The sequence below is a fragment of the Megascapheus bottae genome, chromosome 28, assembly GCF_031878675.1.
Source record: "Megascapheus bottae isolate mThoBot1 chromosome 28, mThoBot2.hap1, whole genome shotgun sequence".
Lineage (NCBI taxonomy): Eukaryota > Metazoa > Chordata > Mammalia > Rodentia > Geomyidae > Megascapheus > Megascapheus bottae.
The window spans coordinates 2977869-3000229 of record NC_143536.1 but is presented as its reverse complement, the minus strand read 5'-3'; the positions used below and the strand labels follow the sequence as shown (position 1 = coordinate 3000229).

Sequence of the window (22361 nt, the reverse complement as noted above, 5' to 3'; positions counted from 1 at the left end):
GGCGGGCGGGGCGGCGGCTCCTCGCGCGCGGAGCGGCTCCCGGCGGCGCCCAGGCTCAGGGCGGGCGGCGCAGTGACGGACGGAGCCGCGCGGGGCCGGCGCGGGGTCGGCGCGATGAACAGCATCAAGAACGTGCCGGCGCGGGTGCTGAGCCGCAGGCCGGGCCACAGCCTGGAGGCCGAGCGCGAGCAGTTCGACAAGACCCAGGCGAGCGCGGGCTGCGGGCGGCGGGCGGCGGGCGAGCGCGGGGTCGGCGAGCGCCGCGGGGTCTCTGGCGGGTGGTGCGGGGCCGGGGCGGCGGAGGGCGGCGGGCCGCGGGTCCCCGGCCTGTGTGCGCCGGAGCCGCGGCCCGAGCGGCGGCGCAGGTGAACCGGAAGCCGCGCCGTGCCGCCTCAGGACGCCGGGGCGGTGGGGAGGCGGCGGGGCAGAGCCGGAACCGGGAGGGCCAGGAGCTCTCGGGGCTCCGGGAGCCGAGGCGCCGGCCCGGGGTGCGCCGCAGGGGGGCGGGAGCGGCGCTGGGACCCAGGTGCGCCGGGCCCAGGTGCGCCCGGGGCCCCGGGGCGCCGGGCCTGCGTCCCGGGCCGGATTCCGGCCGGGCGCTCCGCCGCGGGGCTCCCGCCACCCCCCAGCCCCGAGCCCCCGCCCGGGCAGCCGAGCGCTTCCTTCAGGGAAACGCCTCGCCTGCTCGCCTGTGAGCTGTGCAGTGTCTCATTAGCGGCTGGGAGAAAAGTTTCACGTATGTCGCCAGACTCGTTTGCCTGCGCGGGGGCCTCGTCTGAGCCGCCGCCACCCCCTCGTTGAAGCCGGAGCCCGACAGACCAGACTCCCGGGCTCCTTCCCGCACCCACGCGCCCCGCGAGGGGCTCGGAGGCCCCACCCGGCCTCTCTTCCTTCCCGCTGACGGACGGGCCGAGGGCGGGGGTCCTGGCTTGGTTTATTTGCCAACATCCGTCAACCAAGCCGGAGGTGGCGTAGGGTTTGTGACTTTAGAAAAGTCGCCTCGCTCGTGTTCGCCTGCGGTGACTGCGCGCTGAGTTCCTGCCTGCCGCGCTCCTGTGGCTCCTCCACAAGTTAGCACAAGTCGCCGCCACGGCTTTCAGTGTGCAGTAACACCGGGAGGCCGACCTTCTAACCCTCGTGCTTGTGACTAACAACAAAAACTGCTGGAACCCCTGGGTGCTTGTGTGCCAGGTGCCGGAACCACCCTGGCGGCACATGATTCATTGATCCCTGTGATTGCCATCCTCCGGTTCAGCTTGATTAGCCCATCCTAAAAACAAGTGTGGCATTTAATTTAAAGTAGTTGTGCCAGGAACCTGCAGACCTCGGGGAGAGACGTTCAGTGGACACAGTGACTGCAGTGTCAAGAACTCTGTTCACGCATTAATTTTTTAGAAAAAGATTTTTGTATGCTTAGCAAGGGGAGATAAACAGCTGTCTCTCTCTGCTCCACAGAGGAGCTGGAAGTTAAAGAGCCAGGGTCATTGATCTGACTGGAAAGATTCTGAATCAAGGGCAAGCTTTCTGATGGTCAGAGTCTCTGACGTAGAACCATGTGCTTTAGTGTTTTGGTAGTTGGTTTATAAACAAGAAAGTAGGTTGTGCTGTTTTGTGTTGCATATTGTGATTTTCTAAGGGACTAAGGATCACTTAACTCTCACAGGACTCCCCACCTCACCCCCCCCTTCCTCCTTTTAACCCCAAATGGAGTCTGGGCCCACTCCTCTTCTGATGACTTACTGAAGGATGTAAGAATGAGGTTTTGTAAGTGGTTAATATTTAATTAGATCATTCCCAGAAATATCTAGTTGCAGCCAGGCCCCTTGGTAGAAAGGGCCTGGAGAACCCTGGCTCCTTCCTAGAGTCCTTTTGGGACAGAAAATAGCACAGCCCATCCCTTTGGAACACACTGCTTGCCTGACATTGAGTTCAGCGCCATGAGAAGCCGTGGCTGAGCAGAGTTCACCAGCCTGGACTCCTATAAGGGTCAGGAGGGAGACACCAGACCCTCGGTTGCTTTCTGCCAGGATATGCCCTGTTTCGCTGCTCTGGGGGTGATGAGAGAGGGCAGGGGCCCTTTCTTCTGGCAGCTGCTGTGGCACCAGCTGTGGATGTGAGCCCAGCAGAGCAGCCCAAAAGCTAGGCTGTTCTTCCCATGACTTTAATCCCCTTGGTGGTAAAGGGACTTTATCACTTTTTCAAAGCAGAGTAATCTCTCTCTCTTTTTTTCTTTCCTTCTCTCTTTTGCTTTATCTCTCTCCCCTCCGCTTCTCCCTCCTTCTCCCCTTCTCCCTCTTTCTTTCCCTTTTTCCCCCTCTCCCCTCTCCTCTCCTCTCTGTGACAATACTGGGGCTTGAACTCAAGGCCTGGATACTGTCACATATTTTTCTCTCAAGCCTGGCACTCTACCTCTTGAGCCTCAGCTCCACTTCTGGCCTTTGGGTGGTTAATTGGAGGTAAGAGTCTCGCAGACTTTTCTGCCCAAGCTGGCTTTGAACTGTGATTATCAGCTCTCAGAGTAAGTAAGTAGGATTACAGATGTGAGCTGCCCACACTGGACGAAACAGAGGGACATTTTACTGACTGCTGCTTGTCATGATGTTGTGGGTACCGGATACTGCAGAGTGCATTCCACCCCAGGGTCGCCTTTACATTACAGAGATGGCGTGGCTTAAGGGGACACACTTCTAGGTAGAGAGACCTTGTGTTCTGGGCAAGTTGCTTAACTCCTGATATTTTGTTTCCTCTTCCATAAGAAATAAGGATGATTCTATGCTGCTCTAAGATATGAGACATTGTGCAGTAGATTGAGTAATGGACCTGCAAGAATGTCCACCCTCGAATCCCTGGAACCAGTGGTGCATGAGTGGCCAGGATGGCAGGAAGTTGCTCATCAGCTCGTCTTAGACTTGGGGATCATCCTGGGATGGGGTGTCACAGTGTCTTTCTATTTTGTTTATTTTTGTTCATTTTTACTTTAAGTAGTTGTACAAAGAGGTTTCAACGCCACAAGTGAGATTATGAGTATGCTATGTTTTGATCACACAAGGAGAGACACAGGAGACAAGGACAGGTCTAAGTGGCCATTCACTGGCCATTGGTGTCCTCTGGAAGCTGGAAAAGGCCTCTAGAACCCAAGGAAAGAAATGACACCACAAGACACAATTCCAGGCTTTGTACCTCCAGAACTTTAAGAAAATAAATTTGTGTCGCTTTGTTTTTATGATTTTTTTGCCAGTCCTGGGATTGACAAGCTCAGGGCCTGAGCACTGTCCTTGGACTTTCTCAAGGCTAGAGCTCTACCACTTGAGCCACAGCACCACTTCTGGCTTTTTTCTATGTATGTGATACCAAGGAATTGAACCCAGGCCTTCATGCATGCTAGGCAAGCACTCTACCACTAGGCTAAACTCCCGGCCCTGTTTTTATGATTTTTTAATATATTAAAAAAATTTGTTATTGTGAAAGTGATGTGCAAAGGGGGTTACAGTTATAGAAGTCAGGGAATGAGTGCGTTTCTTGTTGAACAGTGTCACCCTTCCCTCACTGTCCTTCCCCCCCCCACACCTCCCTTGCTTTGTTTTAAGGTAGTTTTTCTACTGAATGTAAACTGCACAGTTCAGTGCCTAGTATACTGTGTCAGTTCAGCAAATCACTGGGCAGCTGTCCCCCAACCCCCTCCCTTCTCCCCACAAACATCTAGAACCAGACTTCATCCTAGATGTCCACACGATGCCAAGAGCCCTCTGTGCATGGTGGCCTGGGTGCAGCTTGGATAGACCGTCGCGGAGGTGCTTCCCCTGGGGTCAGGACGCCACTGGGAGCCCGCCAGCCCAGGTGGGCCCAGAGGCACGTGGGCCCAGCGTTTCTGGTCAGCCACACATCTCCTGCTGCCTCCCGAGGGACAGGAATCTCATCCCTCATTTACCCACGACCCCACTTCCTGCCCCCGCTGCCCTGGCAGAGGAGGAGCTGCAGGTATACGCTTAGGCCATCTCCTGGCCTCTAGGAAAAGTGAAGTTTCTTGTCCATTGTAGCCCTTTTAGCATTTAAGCCATGTAAAAGTTATGAACAGGACATTTTATATCTTACTTGTCTACAAAATGTTTATGGAATGACTGTCAGTTGCATGCGCTATGGTGGCTTCTGGAAGATACCCGCGACAGACCTCCGGGGAGCGTGGGGTGCTCACTGTAGGAGGCACTCACGACTGGAGCCCCCCTCACTGGTCTGGCTTTGCACTCTCCTCGGTGTGTGTCTCTTAGACACAGGTGGCTGGAATTTACTCCGAGTTTCTACTTTTGAAAGTGCCAAACCTTTGTAATGCTCTGTTTGCCCACTGCCGATGTGGTGGACAGACTTCAGCACTGAGCAGGGGATGAGGCCAGGCTGCGGTGTGGCTCAGTGCTGGCACACTTGCCCACCATGGGAAAGCCCTCGAGCATCTTCCAGCCAGACACTGTGACTCACACCTATAATCCTTGCTACTCAGGAGGCTGAGATCTGAGGATTGAGGTTCAAAGCCAGTTAAGGCAGAAAAGTCTTCTAGACTTCATCTGTAGTAAACTAGCAAAGGGCCAGACTGTAGGCATGTCTCAAGTGGCAAAGCCCCAGCCTGGAGCCCAGGCTGTGCAGGCATGTGCACGTGGGTACACACACACCTGGGTCCAGAGTCTGGGGAGGACTCTGACTCCCATGGTGGGTAGCTGGGGTCCCCCAGCTTCCTCTAGTAGGAGGACTGCTGTTGTGGGGCCTTAAGGGCTGTGGCTTGTCTGTCCACGTTGGCCTGGCCTGAGTTTTAGCGTGGCTGTGGAGGGCACAAACCAGCCTCTCTCCTCCCGGCCAGCCATGGCCAGGACAGCATGACAAGGTGAGAAGGCCTCCAGGTGACCTGGTCAGGGGCTGCCAGGGGTGTGGGGGAGGGGCTGGCATGTGGAGGCAGCTGGAGTGGCCTGCAGAGTTGACACTCTTGAATGGGGAGGAGAGAGCAGATGACCTGACCTGGCCCTGAGCTGGACACAGGTGAATGAAACCCAGCCGCTTGGCTGAGGACAGGGAAACTGGGCTAACCTGAGACGCCCAGCCAGCCAGCCAGCGTCGAGCCTCCCTCGCCAGCTGGGCTGTGCCGTGGCCCTGGCCCTCTGCCTAGAACATCCCCTTGTTTGGGATGCTGTCTGCCCTCTTCTGCCCAGGCCTGTGCTTCCCTCACCCCCATGGCACTGCACATGGCACATGGCAGCCACCTGTGATGCAGGAAGATGCAGTCCTCAGCTTGTGTGCATGCACCGAGACCTTCAGATGGGCTGGCGTGCCCGGCCCAGGCAGGGTCAGTCTCCACGGAGGCTGGTGCCATCGTGCCTTTGTCTGGGACTGGACCCCGGCGCCACATGGTGAGTGCGTGGGTGAAGAAGACGGTGAGGGTGAGACTGTTTTTGCTCTGGCTAAAATAAACACAGGCCTCAAGTACAGTAGCCTCCTTGGCCTGCACTGACTCGCTCTTCTGGCTTGTGGGACTGGCAGGTCTGTGATGACAAAACTCCCTGTCCCTTCTGAGCCAGCACATGTGACTCAGGGCCACGGCTTCCTTGTCTCGTGTCCCGCCCTCCCAGACCAAGGGTTGGGCTGTGGCGCTGTCAACAGCGTCCCTAAGACAGGTTCTCCCATAGACGTTCATGGGTGACCCTGGCATTTCCTGAACAGTGGAGTGATTGCCAGGTTCAGACTGGCAGGGCGGGGACTGGGATGCAGAGAGACGTGGCCCAGGGGGCCAGGACCCATGTCTGCCCTGACTTTCTGTCTGCTGGCAGGATCCGGCTGTGGCCTCTTCCCTGCTTTGCATGCGGCCCCAGCCTAGCCGTTCGCTACAGAAATCCTGTGTTTGCCCTCATCAATGGCCTTTGAGGTGGCAAGAATGTGTGAATGAGAGAACTCTCTTCAAACAAGTCTTTGGAAATACAGGGCAAAATAACCCTAGCTCTGCCAATGCCTCCCTGTCCTGGCTCCTTGAAGAGCGATTCTGCCCCTGCCAAAGGCCGCTTCGTGGCCTCACTGTGACAGAACAAGGAGGCTTAAGTTGACTCACTTCAGGGTGACGTTAAAAATAGAAGTTATTTTATAGTCACTTAACCGTTCAACTCTAGTGGTTAAATTATTATCTGGAGAAAGAGACACTGCCTTGAAGTTACCCAGCGCCTGTGTTGGAAAGAGCTTCTGTGCATTCAAGTGTTCCTTCTTGCATTTGTCCAGTAGATTTATTGACAGCCCAGGCATTGGCTTGGGCCATGAAGAGGAGGATGAGCAGTCTTTCCTGGGTCTAATCTTTGTGGGGTTTAGTTCCAGACTCCCCAGGGACACCAAGGTCCCCTAGAAGATAGTGCTGTATTTGCATAAAAGCTATGCACATCCTCCAGCTACCTGCTTTTCATCATGTTCTTACACCTGTGGATCTAGAGCAGTGCCCGTTCGTTCAAGGCAGTGGAGGGGAGGACAGTGTAACTGAAATCAAACAGGAACCAGGATCATGGCTCATGCCTGTAATCCTAATTACTCAGAAGGCTGAGGTCTGAGGCTGGCAGCCAGGCCGACACCCCCAAGATGCTTCAGCCCCAGTTTACCAACAGCGTGTGGAAAGTAGAGACATGGCTCGAGTGGTAGAGGGGCCCTGGGTTCAAGCTGCAGTACTGGCACCAAAATAAAGGGTGGGGAGAAGAACTTAAACAAGCTGCCTCCAGTGGGTCAGCTGAGATCCTTGCATAGCTGGTTCTCGGCGGGGTGGTTGTTGTTGTTGTTTGTCATGGGATGAACTCTGGGCCGGGCGCTATCCCTGAGCTCTTCAGCGCAAGACTACCGCCCTATCCTTGAGCCACAGTGCCACTTCTTCTCCGTGGGTTTTGTAATTTTTGCAAGGTCTGATGCATTCTAGGCGCCTATTCCAGCTCCAGGCTGCACCCCAGCCCGGGCTGGAAGACCCCTGGGTTTTCTCAGCTTGCTTTGTAACAGGGAAGCTCCAGGACTGCCCTGGTGGGTGGTGGAAGCCATCTTGAGGGGATCCGAGCCTGGAGCTGCAGGAGTGGCGGTGATGGTCTCCTGGTCCCACCTGCCTTCCTGGCCTCAACCGTAGTCTGCTGCCTCCTCCTGGTGCCTCCTTGGCTGGGTCCCTTTGCGAGGCGATGTCCCCTGGGTTCAGGAGGTGTTGAGCATCTTTGCAGCACAGCTGTCCACACAATGGAAGCAGGCTCTGCATCCCCGCCGCAGGATCTGGTGCCTGACAAGACAGGACCTGGTGGAGAGCCTGGCACACCTTACAGTCCTGGCAAGGCTGGCAGGTCTGAGTGTGTCCGGGGCTTACCTTCCCTGGCCTCATACAGCACCACGTGAGCTGCTCCCCCGTCTGTTTCCTGAACTGGGTGGAGGAGGTGCAGCTGCAGCTGTGCCCCCTCTGTGACCTCTTTTCTCAGGACCCCCAACCATCTCTGGGGTGTCACAGCTACCTCGCTGCCTCTACTTTTGCACCTGCTCTGCAGAGCTCTCCTCTGGCCCCGCCTTCCTGCTTTTGTGCGGAAGTGAGGGGTGCCACCCTGTGAGCACACTTTTGTGCCAGCCACCCCCTGCCATGAGGATCTCCAAGGGTAACCCCCCTCAGAGCTCTTAAGTCTGCGGCCCTGTCTCCCAGGGGTTAAGAGTTGGCAGGCTGGGAGTGTGGCCTAGTGGTAGAGTGCTTGCCTAGCATGCACGAAGACCCAGATTTGATTCCTCAGTACCACAACATGGAAAAAAGCTGGAAGTGGTGCTGAGGCTCAAGTGGTAGAGCTCTAGCCTTGAGAAAGTCCAAGGACAGTGCTCAGGCCCTGAGCTCAAGCCCAGGACTGACAGTTGCCACTGTCAGGATGGCCCCTCTTCTCCCGCTCTTGAGCTTTCCATCCCTGCCTCCAGGCTATGATGTTTCCCTGGGGTTCACCTGCCATGTGTGCCAGCCACGGGTCATCTTGAGGCAGTGTGGGAGTCGCCAGGACTGCCCTGTCCACGGTCTGTGGCCAGGGGAAGGAGGAAGGTCACAGGCCAGAGCGAGCCAGGGCAGCTGTGAGGAGGACATAGCGCCAGCTGAGGGACCCATAGCCCAAATCAAACCTCTGGGACTGTACCCTAGAACAGTCAAGGCCCCTAAGATGACCTGGGCGCTCCCCTGAGAAAAGTGGGGGCGGGGTGGGGACAGCCACTGCAGCCCCGTCCCGGACAGACCCCTGCTGTCCGAGCACTGGGCCTCCTTGTGCGGCGCGCGGTTGCCCCACACATCTGCCCTCCCTGACACAACAGGCCTGTGTTCCCAGGGACCGGCAGTGCCCAGAGCGAGGGCTGGCAGCACGTCCCGCCTCTGGCCAGCGTGGTGGGGAGGGGCCAGGAGGGGCCCGGAGGGGCCCTGTGCAGACAGACCGGGGCTGTGCCTGCGCCCACCATCTGCTTCCGCAGATCTCCCTGGGCCAGGCGTGGAGCGGGTGGGGGGCAGTGGCGTCCACCCAGGCGGGACTGCTGCCCACATGGCACTGCCACGCACATGGAGAGCCACACATCAGACCTCTGCCGTGCAGAGGGGGCCTCAGCTCGGCGGCATCTAGAACCCTAGGAGAGCAGACATGGCGGGCTTGGCTCCCACCCTCTGGGTTGTGTCCATCGTGCGTGCAGGGAGCTATGACACCCCCCCTTCCGTCCCTGTGTGGGCAGTTGAGCCCTGCCCTTCCCCAGGAGCCTTCCTGACCCAGTGGCAGCTGTCACTGCAGCCAGCTCGGGTGTCAGGGTGGTGAGGGTTGCATGCTCCGGAGCCAGGACCCTCAGCTCCTGAGTTGTAGCTGCTTGCCTGGCACTGGGACTGGCACAAGCCACCCCACCCGCCCTGGGCCCTTTGCTAGGGCCCATGTCACCAAAGACATGGGACATGGAGGCAGTAGACCTGGCTCTGCTCTTAGGAGGATGGACAGGATACAATCTCTCACCGGGAAGATGGCCCTGTTACCACCATCAGAACCAACCCATTTGGCCTCCAGAGACGTGTGGCTGAACCAGCGTCCCTCAGTACCACTCGCCCTGGCACATTGTCCCTTGGCGGGGATGCTGTCTTCCCAGGATGCCTTAGTGTTTCATGGCTGCCCCATGGCTGTGCGCTTATGCAGGGGTGGAGGCCATGGGCACAGGCTCTGCACACGGGCGGTGGTGTGGCAGCCTCCGCGGGGCTGTCTGCGGCTTTGGATAGGGAAACCGGCACCTCTGTCTCCCCTGGACCCTGGAACAGCATGGGGGGCTCCCCACTTCCCAGTGCACTGCCCCGGTGGGCCCTGTGTGAAAGGGCGTGGCAGTCCAGAAACAGGAATGGTTCGCGCCCGGCCCCGGCGGCCCTCAAACCTGTGTGACCCGAAAGAGCCACTTGGTCCTGCCTGAGCTGCTGCTCTCGGCTGAGTGTGCCCGGCGGGTGCCCGCTGTCCACAGAAGAACTGACCAGGCAGATGGCATCTGAGATGACACTCCCAGATACCAGAGCGGGAGAGCATGGTGGACGTGGAGGAATGGAGGAGGAAGGTGCCACTGGCACGCAGGCACAGCTGGTCAGCCTGGACTGGCCTGCGGCGCAGGGAGGCTGCCGTGTGCATGGCAGTCTGCCCCGTCATCCTGCCCTGTCCAGAGCAGCTGGCGAGGTGGCCTGGTGACATGCTGGCCAGGGCGGGGGGCTTGGGACCCTGGGCTGGCTTCCTCCTGTCGGGTCCCAGGTGCTGGTGGCAGGGTACCAGGCAGGCTGCCTTACTGTGGGGACACAGTAGTGGTCCTAGCTGGTGGGGTGCTGGGACACACCCAGCAGAGCAGGTAGGCAGGACGCAGCCCTGGTTTCCCAGGGTGACTGGCTGGGGGCTGGGCTGGCAGTGCCACCCCTGTGCCCTGCGGCCTGCTGCAGGCAGGATTCTGACCCCGCTTCTGTGTCCCCACAGGCCATCAGCATCAGCAAAGCCATCAACAGCCAGGAGGTCCCCGTGAAAGAGAAGCATGCCCGCCGTATCCTTGTGGTGACCTGGGGGGGCATCAGCTCAGCCTGGCTCTTCCCCTTGTTGCAACCCCAGGCCCTGGGCGGAGGGGAGGATGGGAGGCCCCGGGTATGCGCCTGGGATTTAGCTGTTCCCCAGTACCTGACCCTGCACCACGTCGGCGTCTTGCCCTTAACCCCGAAAGGCATCATCCTGGGCACACACCACGAGAGGGGGGCCTTCACCTTCTGGTCCTACGCCATCGGCCTGCCGCTGCCCAGCAGCGCCATCCTCAGCTGGAAGTTCTGCCACGTCCTCCATAAGGTCCTCCGGGATGGGCACCCCAATGTGAGTTCCCACCGCCCACCCCGTCTTGGGAAGCAGACTGGCCCCACCCTGGGCCTCACTGCCCTGTGGCACTGGGGGAGGCTGAGTCGTAGCCTGTGCAGCTCTGTCCGTGTCGGCCCCGCGCTGGGGGCTGCGGGCAGTTCTCAGGAGTCCACCCCTCCACTGCAGGTGCTGCATGACTGCCAGCGATATCGGAGCAACGTCCGGGAGATTGGTGACCTGTGGGTAGGTGTCACAGGCAGCCGCTGGCCCCCTGCGTGGTGATCAGGGCCTGTGTGAGCAGATGGGGCTGAGCAGAGGTCAGGGTTGGTCCCCACTTTGAGCTCTAGCTGGAGGGCTGTCTCGGGGTTGCAGTGGGAAAAGCCCCCTAGCCTGTACCAACTCCAGACCCTCTAGAGACTGGGGAATTGAGGTGTGAAGTGGGCCTTGGGCCTCATTCTCCGAGGGCTGCCAAAGCACTCATCCAGGGTGGGGTCCCAGGAGCAGATGAGGGCGCCCCGCCGGAGGCACACCCTCCTCACCACCCCTGGGAGGGAGGGAGGGAGGTGCCTGATGCAGCATCTGGTAGCTGGCATGCCACTGGCCTTAGGACGTCTCCTCATCACTGCCAGCCTGTCCATAAGCTGGACTGTCTGTCGTCCTGGGCAAGCTTGTTTCTCACCAGAATGGGGCTTTTCTCTGGCAAGAATGGCCAGAAGCACTGGGGGGGGGGGGGGGGGCTTGCTCAGTACAGCCCTTGCCTGGCACGTATACGGCCCAGGGTTCCATTCCTGGCATGGCCAAAAAAATAAGGGAGGCCAGCAAGAAGTGTTTGAGTAAGTGGCCACGGGAAAGCCAGGCCCTGGCTTCCTGCTCCCGGCCTCTCATCTGTCCTGGTGGTGCGAAGGCCTCACCCTGCCTGTGCTCCCCGCAGGGCCACCTGCACGACCGCTACGGCCAGCTGGTGAATGTCTACACCAAGCTGCTGTTGACCAAAATCTCCTTCCACCTCAAGGTAGCCCCTTCCCTCAGGGCCCAGCGAGGGTGGGCGTGGGTCTCCGTGCTTACTCCAGAGGCTGTGCCCTCTGCCACTTTGGCCAGGGAGCTGGGGCTACACAGGGCTTCCTAGCCTCTCTGTTGACAGCCCAGACAGCTCTGCCAGGCACCGGGACGGGCTGGCGGGTGGTGGCGGCACAGCTCAGCCAGCTTTCTCTGCAGCACCCACAGTTTCCTGCTGGTCTGGAGGTGACAGATGACGTGCTGGAGAAGGCAGCGGGGACCGACGTCAACAACATGTGCGTGCGGCCTGCAGCCCCTCCCCGCGCCCCCTCTCGTGGCTGGGCTCAGGTGTGGCCCTGCTCCCAGGAGAGCGGCCCAGGGTGAAGGGCATGGTTGTGTGTAAGGCCCTGGGGCAGGTGTGCCTGGCACTCACCCCCCCTCCCCCGCAGCTTCCAGCTCACCGTGGAGATGTTTGACTACATGGACTGCGAGCTGAAGCTCTCGGAATCAGGTGAGATGCCCCTGCACCCTCGCCCGGAGGCTCAGCGTCGCTCTGGCTGTTTGGTTTTTTTGGCACTGGAGATGGAAAACCTGGGGCCTTGTGTGCCAGGCTGACTCTCTCCACTCACGCCTCTCCATCCCCAGTGTTCCCAGCCCTGCCCCCTGGGCACCCACCCTTCCCAGGAGGAGGGGACAGGGCAGAGTCCACCACCGCCTTGATGTCCTCATGCCCTGAAGGGGCTGCTTCCTTGTCCTTACGAGTGGGAGGGCTGGGCTGTAGGGGGGCTAGCCTAGCAGCATGTGAACATCCCAGGAACATGGGTTTGGATGCCCTGAAAAGCCCAAGTAGTGTCCCACTTCCTAGCCCAGAACTGGCAGTGACTGGCCCAGAGGTCAGCCTGCCGGCCCCGGAGGTGACTCGGGCGGAGCTCAGTGCTCCCTGGAGCCGTGGCAGCTAACGCCTGTGTAAGGGCTGCCAGGGAGGCAGGGCCCCCACCCCAGCTCTGGGCTCTGAGACGTGCTGAGCCCAGGCCCAGGTGAAGCCTGCCTGTTAGAGCAAGCATTGCCAAGCGGCAGCCAGCAGTGTGGCTGCATCCATGCCCCTGGCAGCAGAGGCCACCTCGACCCTCCACTCAAGGCTGCTCTTGGCACTGAAGGCCACATGGGCAGGCCATGGTGCCCGCAGGCCTCAGCCCTGGCGATACTGCAGGGCCAGGAAGACCCTGACCTCTGCGCTGGCTGCATGGTGCCAGCTGCTTGTGTGGAGTGGAGAGGAGAGTACTGCGACTGCACCGGAATTGGGACACGCCTAGAGAAGGCTGTGGATGTGGCTGACGGTGGAGCAGCATCCATGTGTGGGCTTGGAACTCAGAGCACTGCCCCAGTGTGCTTCTGCATCTGTCCCCTCACCCAGATCCCCTCATTGTTCTGCCAGTGTGGCCGGCGGCTGCCGCCATGAGCCCTGACCACTCTCCCTCCCAATACCAGGCCCGATTGTCATGGCCCTTGGGCAAGTAAGGAGGACAGGGCCGAGTCCTGCCTCCGCCTCCCAGTGCCACACCACAGTGCTGTCCCCCCCCACGCCTGTCCTGGGTGCTGTAGTAGGCCCCAAGCTCCTCTGAGATCAGAAGAGGGGCCATGGGCATAGCCTGTCACGAGGCTCTGGGCTCCCCTCTGAGGGAGGACCACATAGAGCCAGGGACAGCACGGGGGATGGCTGCCGCCGTTGGGGGCGCAGCCTCTCATGCTGCGCCTCCCGCCTCTGCCCTGCAGTGTTCCGGCAGCTCAACACGGCCATTGCGGTGTCTCAGATGTCCTCGGGACAGTGCCGCCTGGCCCCGCTCATCCAGGTCATCCAGGACTGCAGCCACCTCTACCACTACACCGTCAAGCTCATGTTCAAGCTGCACTCCTGTGAGGCCCGCCAGGCCCTTGTGGCTTAGAGGGAACAGGGGAGGTGGTGAGGCTCCAGTGGCAGAACACAAAGGAAGCATGCGCTAGGCCCTGGTTCATTCCCTGGGGGGGGGGGGGGACAGGGCAAAAAAACCTCATTACTGGTTTTTTTTTTTTTTTTTTTTTTTTTGCCAGTCCTGGGCTTGAGCTCAGGGCCTGAGCACTGTCCTTGGACTTTCTCAAGGCTAGAGCTCTACCACTGAGCCTCAGCACCACTTCAGGCTTTTTTCTATGTATGTGGTACTGAGGAATCGAACCCCAGGTCTTCATGCATGCTAGGCAAGCACTTTAACCACTAGGCCAAACTCCCAACCCCTTGAGATTTTTTTGCTCAAGGCTAGCACTCTCCCATTATGAGCCACAGAGCCACTTCCAACTTTTTCTATGGTACTGAGGAACTGAACTTAGGGCTGGTTTTTTTGGCCAGTCTCAGGGCTTGAAATCAGGGCCTGAGCTCAGTCCTTGGACTTTTTTTCTCAAGGCTAGAGTTCTACCATTTGAGGAATCAAACCCTGTCTTCGTGCATGCTAGGCAAGCACTCTACCACTAGACCAACCAAACTCCCGGCTCCCCAAACTTACTTTTTCAAAGCAGAGCAGAGGTAGAATGGCATAGTTTGACAATTTCACTGTTCTCTGCAGCCTGGCCTGTGGCTCGCAGCCAGGCCTTGTGTGGGCAGGGCTGGCCGGGTAATGGGGATCAGAGGGAGGAGGGAGGGCCACAGAGCAGCCAGGAAGTCTGGTGATCGTGCTGTCCCCTAGGTCTCCCTGCAGACACCCTGCAAGGCCATAGGGACCGGTTCCACGAGCAGTTCCACAGGTACCAGTGGAGGGTGCGGCCAGAGCAGAGCGGCGGGGACCCGTGCCCCGCACCCTCTGACACCCCTCCACCACATGCAGCCTCCGGAGCTTCTTCCGCAGAGCCTCGGACATGCTCTACTTCAAGCGGCTCATCCAGATCCCCCGGCTGCCGGAGGTGCGTGCACACCCCTCTGTCAGGAACCCAGCGGGCCACATACACCGTGGCACCACGCGGGGAGCCTTGCAGCTGGTGGAGCAGCCCCCTGCCGCTCCCACAGGGCCCCCCCAACTTCCTGCGTGCCTCAGCGCTGGCCGAGCACATCAAGCCGGTGGTGGTGATTCCCGAAGAGGCCCCAGAGGAGGAGGAACCCGAGAACCTCATCGAGATCGGCACTGGGCCCCCTGCCACGGAGCCCCCGGTGAGCCCCTCATCCACCGTGGCCCCCAGGGAGGCTGGAGGTGCCAGGCTAGCCAGGGGCCTTGCTTGTGACCCTCCTGCTGCGCAGGTGGTGGCCGACCTCTTCGATCAGACCTTTGGGCCCCCCAACAGCTCCGTGAAGGATGACAGGTGAGCCCTGCAGCGGCTGACGGTGATGCTTCTGTGTGGAAAGACCCGGGTGAGGGGTGCCCCCGTCCCCTTCCCTTGTGCCTAGAGCCCACCCTCCGCCCCCAGGGACACACAGATTGAGAACCTGAAGAAGGAGGTGGAGATGCTCCGCGCTGAGCTGGAGAAGATCAAGCTGGAGGTGAGGGAAGGGGGCGGGGGGGGGGGATCCACTCGTGCAGGGGTCCCCACTCTCTCCTCCACCGCAGGCTCAGCGCTACATCTCGCAGCTGAAGGGCCAGGTGAACACGCTGGAGGCTGAGCTGGAAGAGCAGCGCAAGCAGAAGCAGAAGGCCCTGGTGGACAACGAGCAGCTCCGCCACGAGCTGGCCCAGCTGAGGGCCGCGCAGCTGGACGGCGCCAGGAACCAGGGCCTGCGGGAGGAGGCCGAGCGTGCGTGCCCCGTGCCCGTACCCATGCCCTGGGCAGCAAGGGGCCCCGCCCGCCCAGCCCCAGCTCACGCCTCTCCTCACACTGCAGGCAAGGCCAGCGCCACGGAGGCGCGCTACAGCAAGCTGAAGGAGAAGCACAGCGAGCTCATCAACACGCACGCAGAGCTGCTGAGGAAGGTGAGTGCCGGCCAGGCAGCACGTGGAGGGAGGATGGCACGGTCAGGCGGGGCCTGAGCTGTCCCCACCCTTGCAGAACGCAGACACTGCCAAGCAGCTGACGGTGACCCAGCAGAGCCAGGAGGAGGTGGCACGGGTGAAGGAGCAGCTGGCCTTCCAGGTGGAGCAGGTGAAGCGCGAGTCTGAAATGAAGGTAAGGCCCCGGCATGGGAGGCGCCACCCAGCACCCCGCTGCCCCCCTCTGACGTGCTGCGCCCATCCTGCCCCAGCTGGAGGAGCAGAGTGACCAGCTGGAAAAGCTCAAGAGGGAGCTGGAGGCCAAGGCTGGAGAGCTGGTGCACGTGCAAGAAGCCCTGAGCCGCACGGAGCAGGTACCCTCTCAGGACCCTGGGCAGGGCAGGACCCTGGGCAGGGCAGGACCCTGGGCAGGGCCGGCGTGTGCGGGGCGCTCACTGCCTCTGTTCTCAGAGGGGGTCCCAGCTGAGCTCACAGCTGGCCGCGCTGAGTGCTGAGAAGGACGCGCTGAGCGGGGCTGTGCGGCAGCGCGAGGCGGAGCTGCTAGAAGCGCAGGGCCTGGCACGCGAGCGGGAGGAGGCGCTGAGGTGGGAGCAGCAACAGCGTGCGCAGGAGAGGGGCGAGCTGGAGGGGCAGCTGGAGGAGAAGGTAGGCACACCCCCTCCCCAGCTCCCACTGGAGCCAGCCAGGCGGGGTTCGCGTGCTGCCCGGACGGCCCTGGGCTGATGACCTCCTGCTGGCAGGAGTCGCGGGAGCAGGGGCTGCAGCAGAGGCTTCTGGAGCAGCAGCTCGTGGTGCTGCGGGGTGCCGCCGCCGAGGCCCAGGCCATCGTGCAGGACGCTGTGAGCAAGCTGGATGACCCCCTGCACCTCCGCTGCACCAGCTCCCCGGGTACCTCTCACTTGGGACTGCCAGGCTCACCCACTTGGGCACAGCCTCGTTCCCATGCTTACACCCCACCCCACCCCACCCCCTGCTTGCAGACTACCTGGTGAGCAGGGCCCAGGCGGCTCTGGACGCCGTGGGTGCTTTGGAGAAGGGCCATGCCCAGTACCTGACCTCCATGGCAGGTGAGTGTGGCGGGGTCCCTGCCCCACCTCATTCACAGACCCGGACATGAGGACTTCAGAGTGCGTCTGCCCACACAGATGCCTCCGCCCTCGTGGCAGCCGTGACTCGCTTCTCCCACATGGCTGCGGACACCATCGTCCAAGGCGGGGCCACCTCTCACCTGGCTTCCACTCACTCTGCAGACCGTAAGTGGTCCTGGACCTCCGCCATGGTGGGAAGGGGGCCTGGAGTTGGGTCCTCTTGGCTGGCTCCACCTGGGCTCCCGTCTCGCCCACCGCAGGCCTGGTGGACGCCTGCAGGGAGTGTGGAGCGCGGGCTCTGGCGTTCCTCAGGCAGCTGCAGGACCGGGAGGCTCTGCCGGGGGCACAGCCTGGCCTGGTGCGGGTCCCTTTGCAGGACATCCTTCAGCTGGGCCAGGTGAGGCGAGAGCGGGTGGTGGCCTGGGCCAGTTCCTGCGTCCCCTCCCCTCCTGAGTGGAGCTGCCACTGTTAAGCGTGGAGCTTGTGGTCCCACGACCCTCCACGCGGGGCCGATTCCCAGCTCCTGTGGATGGGATGCAGTCAAGCTGCCTGACCCTTGTCCTCCCAGGACCTGAAGCCCAAGAGCCTCGATGTGCGGCAGGAGGAGCTAGGGGCCATGGTTGACAAGGAGATGGCAGCTACGTCCGCAGCCATTGAGGATGCTGTGCGGAGGATCGAGGTGGGGGCTGGTACCAGGCCAGGGGTAGATAGGGTTTGCTGGGGAGGGGTCTCTGAGGTCAGATCTGAGAGGATGGGCAGTGCCCAGGGGTGCAGGTTCCCAGCCCGTTTCTTCCTCCACTGGCCTCCATCTGGCTTATGGCTGTCACTGGGTGCAGGACATGATGAACCAGGCCCGCCACGAGAGCTCAGGGGTGAAGCTGGAGGTGAACGAGAGGTGAGTTAGGCTGTGACTGTACCTTCTGTGCTGCCACCGGCCTCACCACAGAGCACTCAGCCATTTAATCCTTTCTCTTCTGCTCCCCCAGGATTCTCAACTCCTGCACAGACCTGATGAAGGTGGGCCGGGCAGCAGGGCCTGGGGGTGTGGCGGGGCCTCTGTGCTGCCCCGGTGGCCCGGGGCATCAACCACCTCTTGGGTTTCCAGGCAATTCGGCTCCTGGTGATGACATCCACCAGCCTGCAGAAAGAGATTGTGGAGAGTGGCAGGGTGAGCAGGGTGGGGTGTAGTGCCCTTGGGCTGGGAAAAAGACCTGAAAGGAACCCTGAAACGTGATGCCCCCACCGGACGTGGTGGCTCACGCCTGTAATCCTAGCTACTCAGGATGCTGAGATCTGAGGATCAAGGTTCAAAGCCAGCCCAGGCACTAAAGGACCTGAGAATCTCATCTCCAGTTAACCTCTAGAAAATGGGAAGTGGGGCTTGGTTCAAGGATAGGGCGGTAGCCTTGAGATGAAGAGCTTAGGAATAGGACAAGTTCAAGTCCCATGACCCACAAAAAAAAAAGTGATGTCTGTCCTCCCTCCCCCTCACAGAAGCCCCAGTGGGGGTAGAGGGGCCACCCTGGCCCCTTTCCACCACTGCAGGTGTCCTGACTGCCTGGCCTCTCACCACCACTAGGGGGCGGCCACGCAGCAGGAATTTTACGCCAAGAACTCTCGGTGGACTGAAGGCCTCATCTCCGCCTCCAAGGCAGTGGGCTGGGGAGCCACGCAGCTGGTGTAGGTCACCTGGGGGCGGGCGAGGGCCTGCTTACCTGCCTGTGGGCAGGGGGAGAGCCCAAGGTCCTCACTGGCTGCCCTGGGCCCTCAGGGAGTCGGCTGACAAGGTGGTGCTGCACACAGGCAAGTACGAGGAGCTCATCGTCTGCTCCCATGAGATCGCAGCCAGCACAGCCCAGCTGGTGGCAGCCTCCAAGGTGAGGGACGCTCCATGCTGGCCTGGCCTTGGGGTCCCTTCCTGGGCCTGTGGCCCCCAGACCATGACCCTCTGTCCCCAACCCCAGGTAAAGGCGGACAAGCACAGCGCCCACCTGAGCCGCCTGCAGGAGTGCTCCCGCACCGTCAACGAGAGGGCCGCCAGCGTGGTGGCCTCCACCAAGTCAGGCCAAGAGCAGATCGAGGACAGAGGCGGGTGCCTGGGGGGCGGCACTGCCCGGGGCTGGCAGGAACAGGGGATGACACTCTCTCTCTGATCACAGACACTATGGACTTCTCTGGCCTGTCCCTTATCAAGCTGAAGAAGCAGGAGATGGAGACCCAGGTAGGCAGGCACCCGTCCTGAGGGGCAGAGCCCCAGGGGCAGGGCTGGCAGGGCTGAGCAGACCGTGTGGCTGCAGGTGCGCGTGCTGGAGCTGGAGAAGACCCTGGAGGCAGAGCGCGTGCGCCTTGGGGAGCTGCGGAAGCAGCACTACGTGCTGGCTGGGGGAATGGCAGCAGCTGGCGAGGAGGAGCCCAGCCGGCCCAGTGCCGCCCCTCGGAAGAAGCCCCCTCTGGCCCAGAAGCCCAGCGTGGCCTCCAGACAGGACCACCAGGTACCAGGGCGGGGAGGGGGGATGGGAAGGGTGGCTGTCCTGAGCCCCATCCACTAAGCCCCTCACCTTTGACCCTTACAGCTGGACAAAAAGGATGGTGTCTACCCAGCTCAGATTGTGAACTAGGCTTGGCACCCGACAGGGCAGCCAGCTGGCAGTGGATCCTGGGTACCCCCGGGCCTTCACGTCTGGATGTGAGCCGCACCCTTGAGGTGGGCAAGGCTAAGAACGCGCCTCCGTGTTGCCTTGTTCGCAGCCAGCACACTGTCAAGGCCTCCGTGTCTTCTGGACTCTGCAGACACAAATGGTGTACTGCAGCGGTCCCTGCGGACTGCTGGACAGGGAGGGGCTGGTTCTATCACGTGCCCTTAGGCCTTACAGGGTGGGGGCTGTCACCCCTCGTGGGCCTGGTGCTAGGAAGCCCAGGGGTGGCAGTGGCTGGAGACTGGGCCCCCCCCCAGTGGGCCTGGCTCAGGCACAGCCTTCATGCCACATTTCCGGTCACTCTGCCTCCCTCCTACTCCACCTCCCAACATGGCCCTGGGTCTGCTCACCATCAGTCCCCCGGAGATTCCAGCTCTCCTGAAGGGGGCCTGGGCTTCACAGCTTGCCAGAAGAAACAGGATCCAGGTGTATTTTGTTGGGGCACCCAGGAGGGAAGGCCCTGTCCCTGGTGCCCGCTGTGGGCACTCTGTTGAAGTCCATCGGCAATAAATACATTGACTGTTGTCACCAGGGCCCATGCGGGGCTGTGGTCCGCTTGTCCTTGCTCCACGGCTGTGTGTTCTCTCTTGGGCCAGGCTTTATGCTGCTCAGCCAGCTGCCACCCAGGCTGCCTCCATCCCCGGGTCTGTGGGACACCTAGCAGCGTCTGAAACCACATCCTTGGACAGGGGAGAGTAACTGTCGAGGCCCTGCCACCCAGCTGGCACACACAAACAGGACGCTGTCCGCTGAGCTGAAGCTGGGTGTGCAGAGCCCGTGTACACAGGAGGCCGCTCTGCATCTGCACATTGGTACTTGGTCCTCAGCTTGGAGCCCAGGTCTAGACCACCTGGTGTTTGAACTTGGCCTTGCTCACCAGGAAAAGCCTCCACTAGGGGTCAGCCATGCCCCTGCCTGATGTTACTTCGCTTTCTTAGGTAGTCTTTTACTTCTGCGCAAGTTGACCTCAGCCATAGTCTGCCTGTGCTTAGCAGGGGAGATGGGCACACAGCAGCCCCAAGCCAGCTCTGCTCTCCAGCTCCCAAGGTACCGGGATTACAAGCATGAGCTACTGCACCCCGTCCTCAGACAACAGCTGGTTTATAAGGCAAGATACCTTCACGTTACTTTTTTGTCAGCTGTGGGGCTTGAGCTCTGGACCTGAGCATGTCCCTGAGCTTTTTTGCTCAAGGCTGGTGTTCTACCACTGTGAGCCACAACACCCATTTCTGGTAGTTAACTGGAGATAAGTCTCATGGAATTTTCTGCCCAGGCTGGCTTTGAACCATGATTACAGGCATGAGCTGCTGGCACCTGGCCAGAACTGTTTTTTTTTTTTTTGCCAGTCCTGGGCTTGAGTTCAGGGCCTGAGCACTGTCCTTGGGTTTTCTCAAGGCTAGAGCTCTAGCTTTTTTTCTATGTATGTGGTACTGAGGAATTGAACCCGAGTCTTCGTGCATGCTAGGCAAGCACTCTACCACTAGGCCAAACTCCCGGCCCCACCAGAACTGTTTTTTAAAGCAAATGACTGCAAGTGCAAACCAGGAGATAGTGGCAGGAGCTAAGTAGACAACACACCCCAGAAGAGTCAAACCATGGCGACTCCACCCCCATTTCCAAAGCCAGAAACCAAACATGCTGACATCTGTCCACGAATCACCCCCCAGCCACTCCCTTCATGGCCCTTCCAGGAGCAAAAATGATCAAAGAGGATCCGACAAGCCCCGCAGTCAAAGGGAAGCCAGCACTTACCCAGAGGACCAAGTGTGGCTCTAACCTCCTAGCGACTGCTGGAGAGAAGAACCATCAGATGCCAGTTCTCTTTTCAAAGGCCATCGGTTCTCAGGACCGGTTCCCACCTTCGCAGCAGCCCTGTGTCTTCAGGGTAGCAGGGCTGGGCCACGTCCTCCAGAGCCCATCTGGAGTTGGCCTGTGCACCAACAGCTTTTGAGAAGGGCACAAAGGACGGGTGCAGGCAGGGTGAGGCAAGCAGCTCAGCCAGGGGCGGCAGGCATGCAGGGCACAGGGGCACAACTCTGCACAGGCCTTCCGACCATCTTCAAGGAAGCAGCACCATGGCATCACCTGCTGGCAAGTCCACAAAGCAAAAGTCAAACCACCAAAATCCCACCATTCGCTCCCATCAGATAGCAGGACCCGCCCAGCCCCAGTCCTCAGTGCCACCGGATGGCAGAGGGAACAGCAGCCCCCTCAGTCTGCTCTGCTGAACTGACATTCCAGAACAAACATCACGTGCATCCCCAAATAAATAACGTGACAGCACGATTAATTATTCTCCATTTATTAAAAAGGGTCCGACAGCTTCACAGCCAGAGGGGCAGGGCGGCCGGGGCCCTGCCAGCAGTTTTCACATCCACTCTGAGCTTGTGTCTGGCCGTGATGCACGTTCAGGCTTTGGGCATCTCGACAGTGGACGGTGGCAGAGATACCAGGGAGGGTGGTACTGCTTCCGAGACGCAGAACCCAGCACACCCATTTGATGGGCATGGCAGTGAATCATCCCAAACAGCTTGCTTTCTTCACAACAGAGTGCACGTCAGGAGCAGGGTGAGCAGGACGGAAGACAGAGGCTGATGGCCTCGCCTGAGGCCCTCTGGGACAGGCCCAGTATCAGCTGTGTGCCTGGATGGTGGCCAGCTGGCAGCTCGTCACAGATCTGGTCCTGGCAGGTAACACAGGCGAGGTCAGGGCTCAAGTCCACACAGCCCAGCTGGACAGGTGTGAGCGCTGCCCCACGGGGCCGGGCCCTTCAATTGTACACTGGAGCTCCCGAGAGGGAGGGGGAGCTGTGACCCCGAGGGGCAGGCTCCCTCCTCCAAATCCTCCAGTGCCCGTGCCCAGCACCCACAGCACCAGTGCCCATAGCGGAGGCAGAGCGCGTCCTGGCTGGAGGTGGCCAGTCTTTTCCTCTGTGCTTTCCCTTCCAGGAGCGGGGGCCCAGCCCTGCCCAGCCTATGGGCAGTTGAGGCCAGCACCTATGGGCACCGGAGTCCTGGCACCGGGTGAATCTAAGGCACAGCACAGGCACCTGCAGGGTGGCTGTGCACTGCTTGCATTCCAATCTACTCAGAATAGTCAATGGCATGTTTTTTAAAAAGTTTCCCTGAATGGTCTTAGGTGAGGAAGTCCTTTTCCCGTACAAAAGCGAGCTAGTGTGGAGTAAAAACACCGCCGGCATCTCTTCATAAAGGCAGGGACGAGCCGGCCAGGTCCAGCTCACGTCTCCACCTCCCACGCGGGGCCTCGCAAGGGCCCAGGGCAGCCTGAGCTGCAGCCAGGGGA

The 22361-nt window shown here is 60.4% G+C and overlaps 1 protein-coding gene across 1 annotated transcript; it reads left to right on the top strand.

Annotated features, from left to right (window-relative positions):
- On the top strand, positions 1-19587 carry Hip1r (huntingtin interacting protein 1 related). Its single transcript, XM_090319939.1, has 32 exons — positions 1-207; positions 9972-10035; positions 10210-10352; positions 10521-10577; positions 11266-11346; positions 11550-11626; positions 11780-11841; positions 13104-13244; positions 14045-14102; positions 14183-14258; positions 14362-14502; positions 14590-14651; positions 14757-14829; positions 14897-15080; positions 15168-15256; positions 15333-15449; positions 15526-15627; positions 15725-15919; positions 16015-16162; positions 16255-16341; positions 16420-16527; positions 16623-16759; positions 16931-17041; positions 17199-17257; positions 17349-17379; positions 17468-17530; positions 17942-18042; positions 18134-18239; positions 18327-18450; positions 18522-18583; positions 18660-18854; positions 18936-19587. Exons 1-32 carry the CDS (start codon positions 115-117, stop codon positions 18978-18980), a joined length of 3192 nt encoding a protein of 1063 aa, XP_090176065.1. The 5' UTR covers positions 1-114; the 3' UTR covers positions 18981-19587.
- Positions 19588-22361: the final 2774 nt, after the last annotated feature.

Excerpts from the sequence above, each read along its gene's own strand:
- Hip1r (XM_090319939.1), top strand. The coding sequence starts at position 115 with ATGAACAGCATCAAGAACGTGCCGGCGCGGGTGCTGAGCCGCAGGCCG. Across the intron at positions 11,842-13,103 it reads GCTGAAGCTCTCGGAATCAG|TGTTCCGGCAGCTCAACACG; the intron begins GTGAGATGCCCC and ends TCTGCCCTGCAG. Across the intron at positions 15,450-15,525 it reads AGCGCGAGTCTGAAATGAAG|CTGGAGGAGCAGAGTGACCA; the intron begins GTAAGGCCCCGG and ends ATCCTGCCCCAG.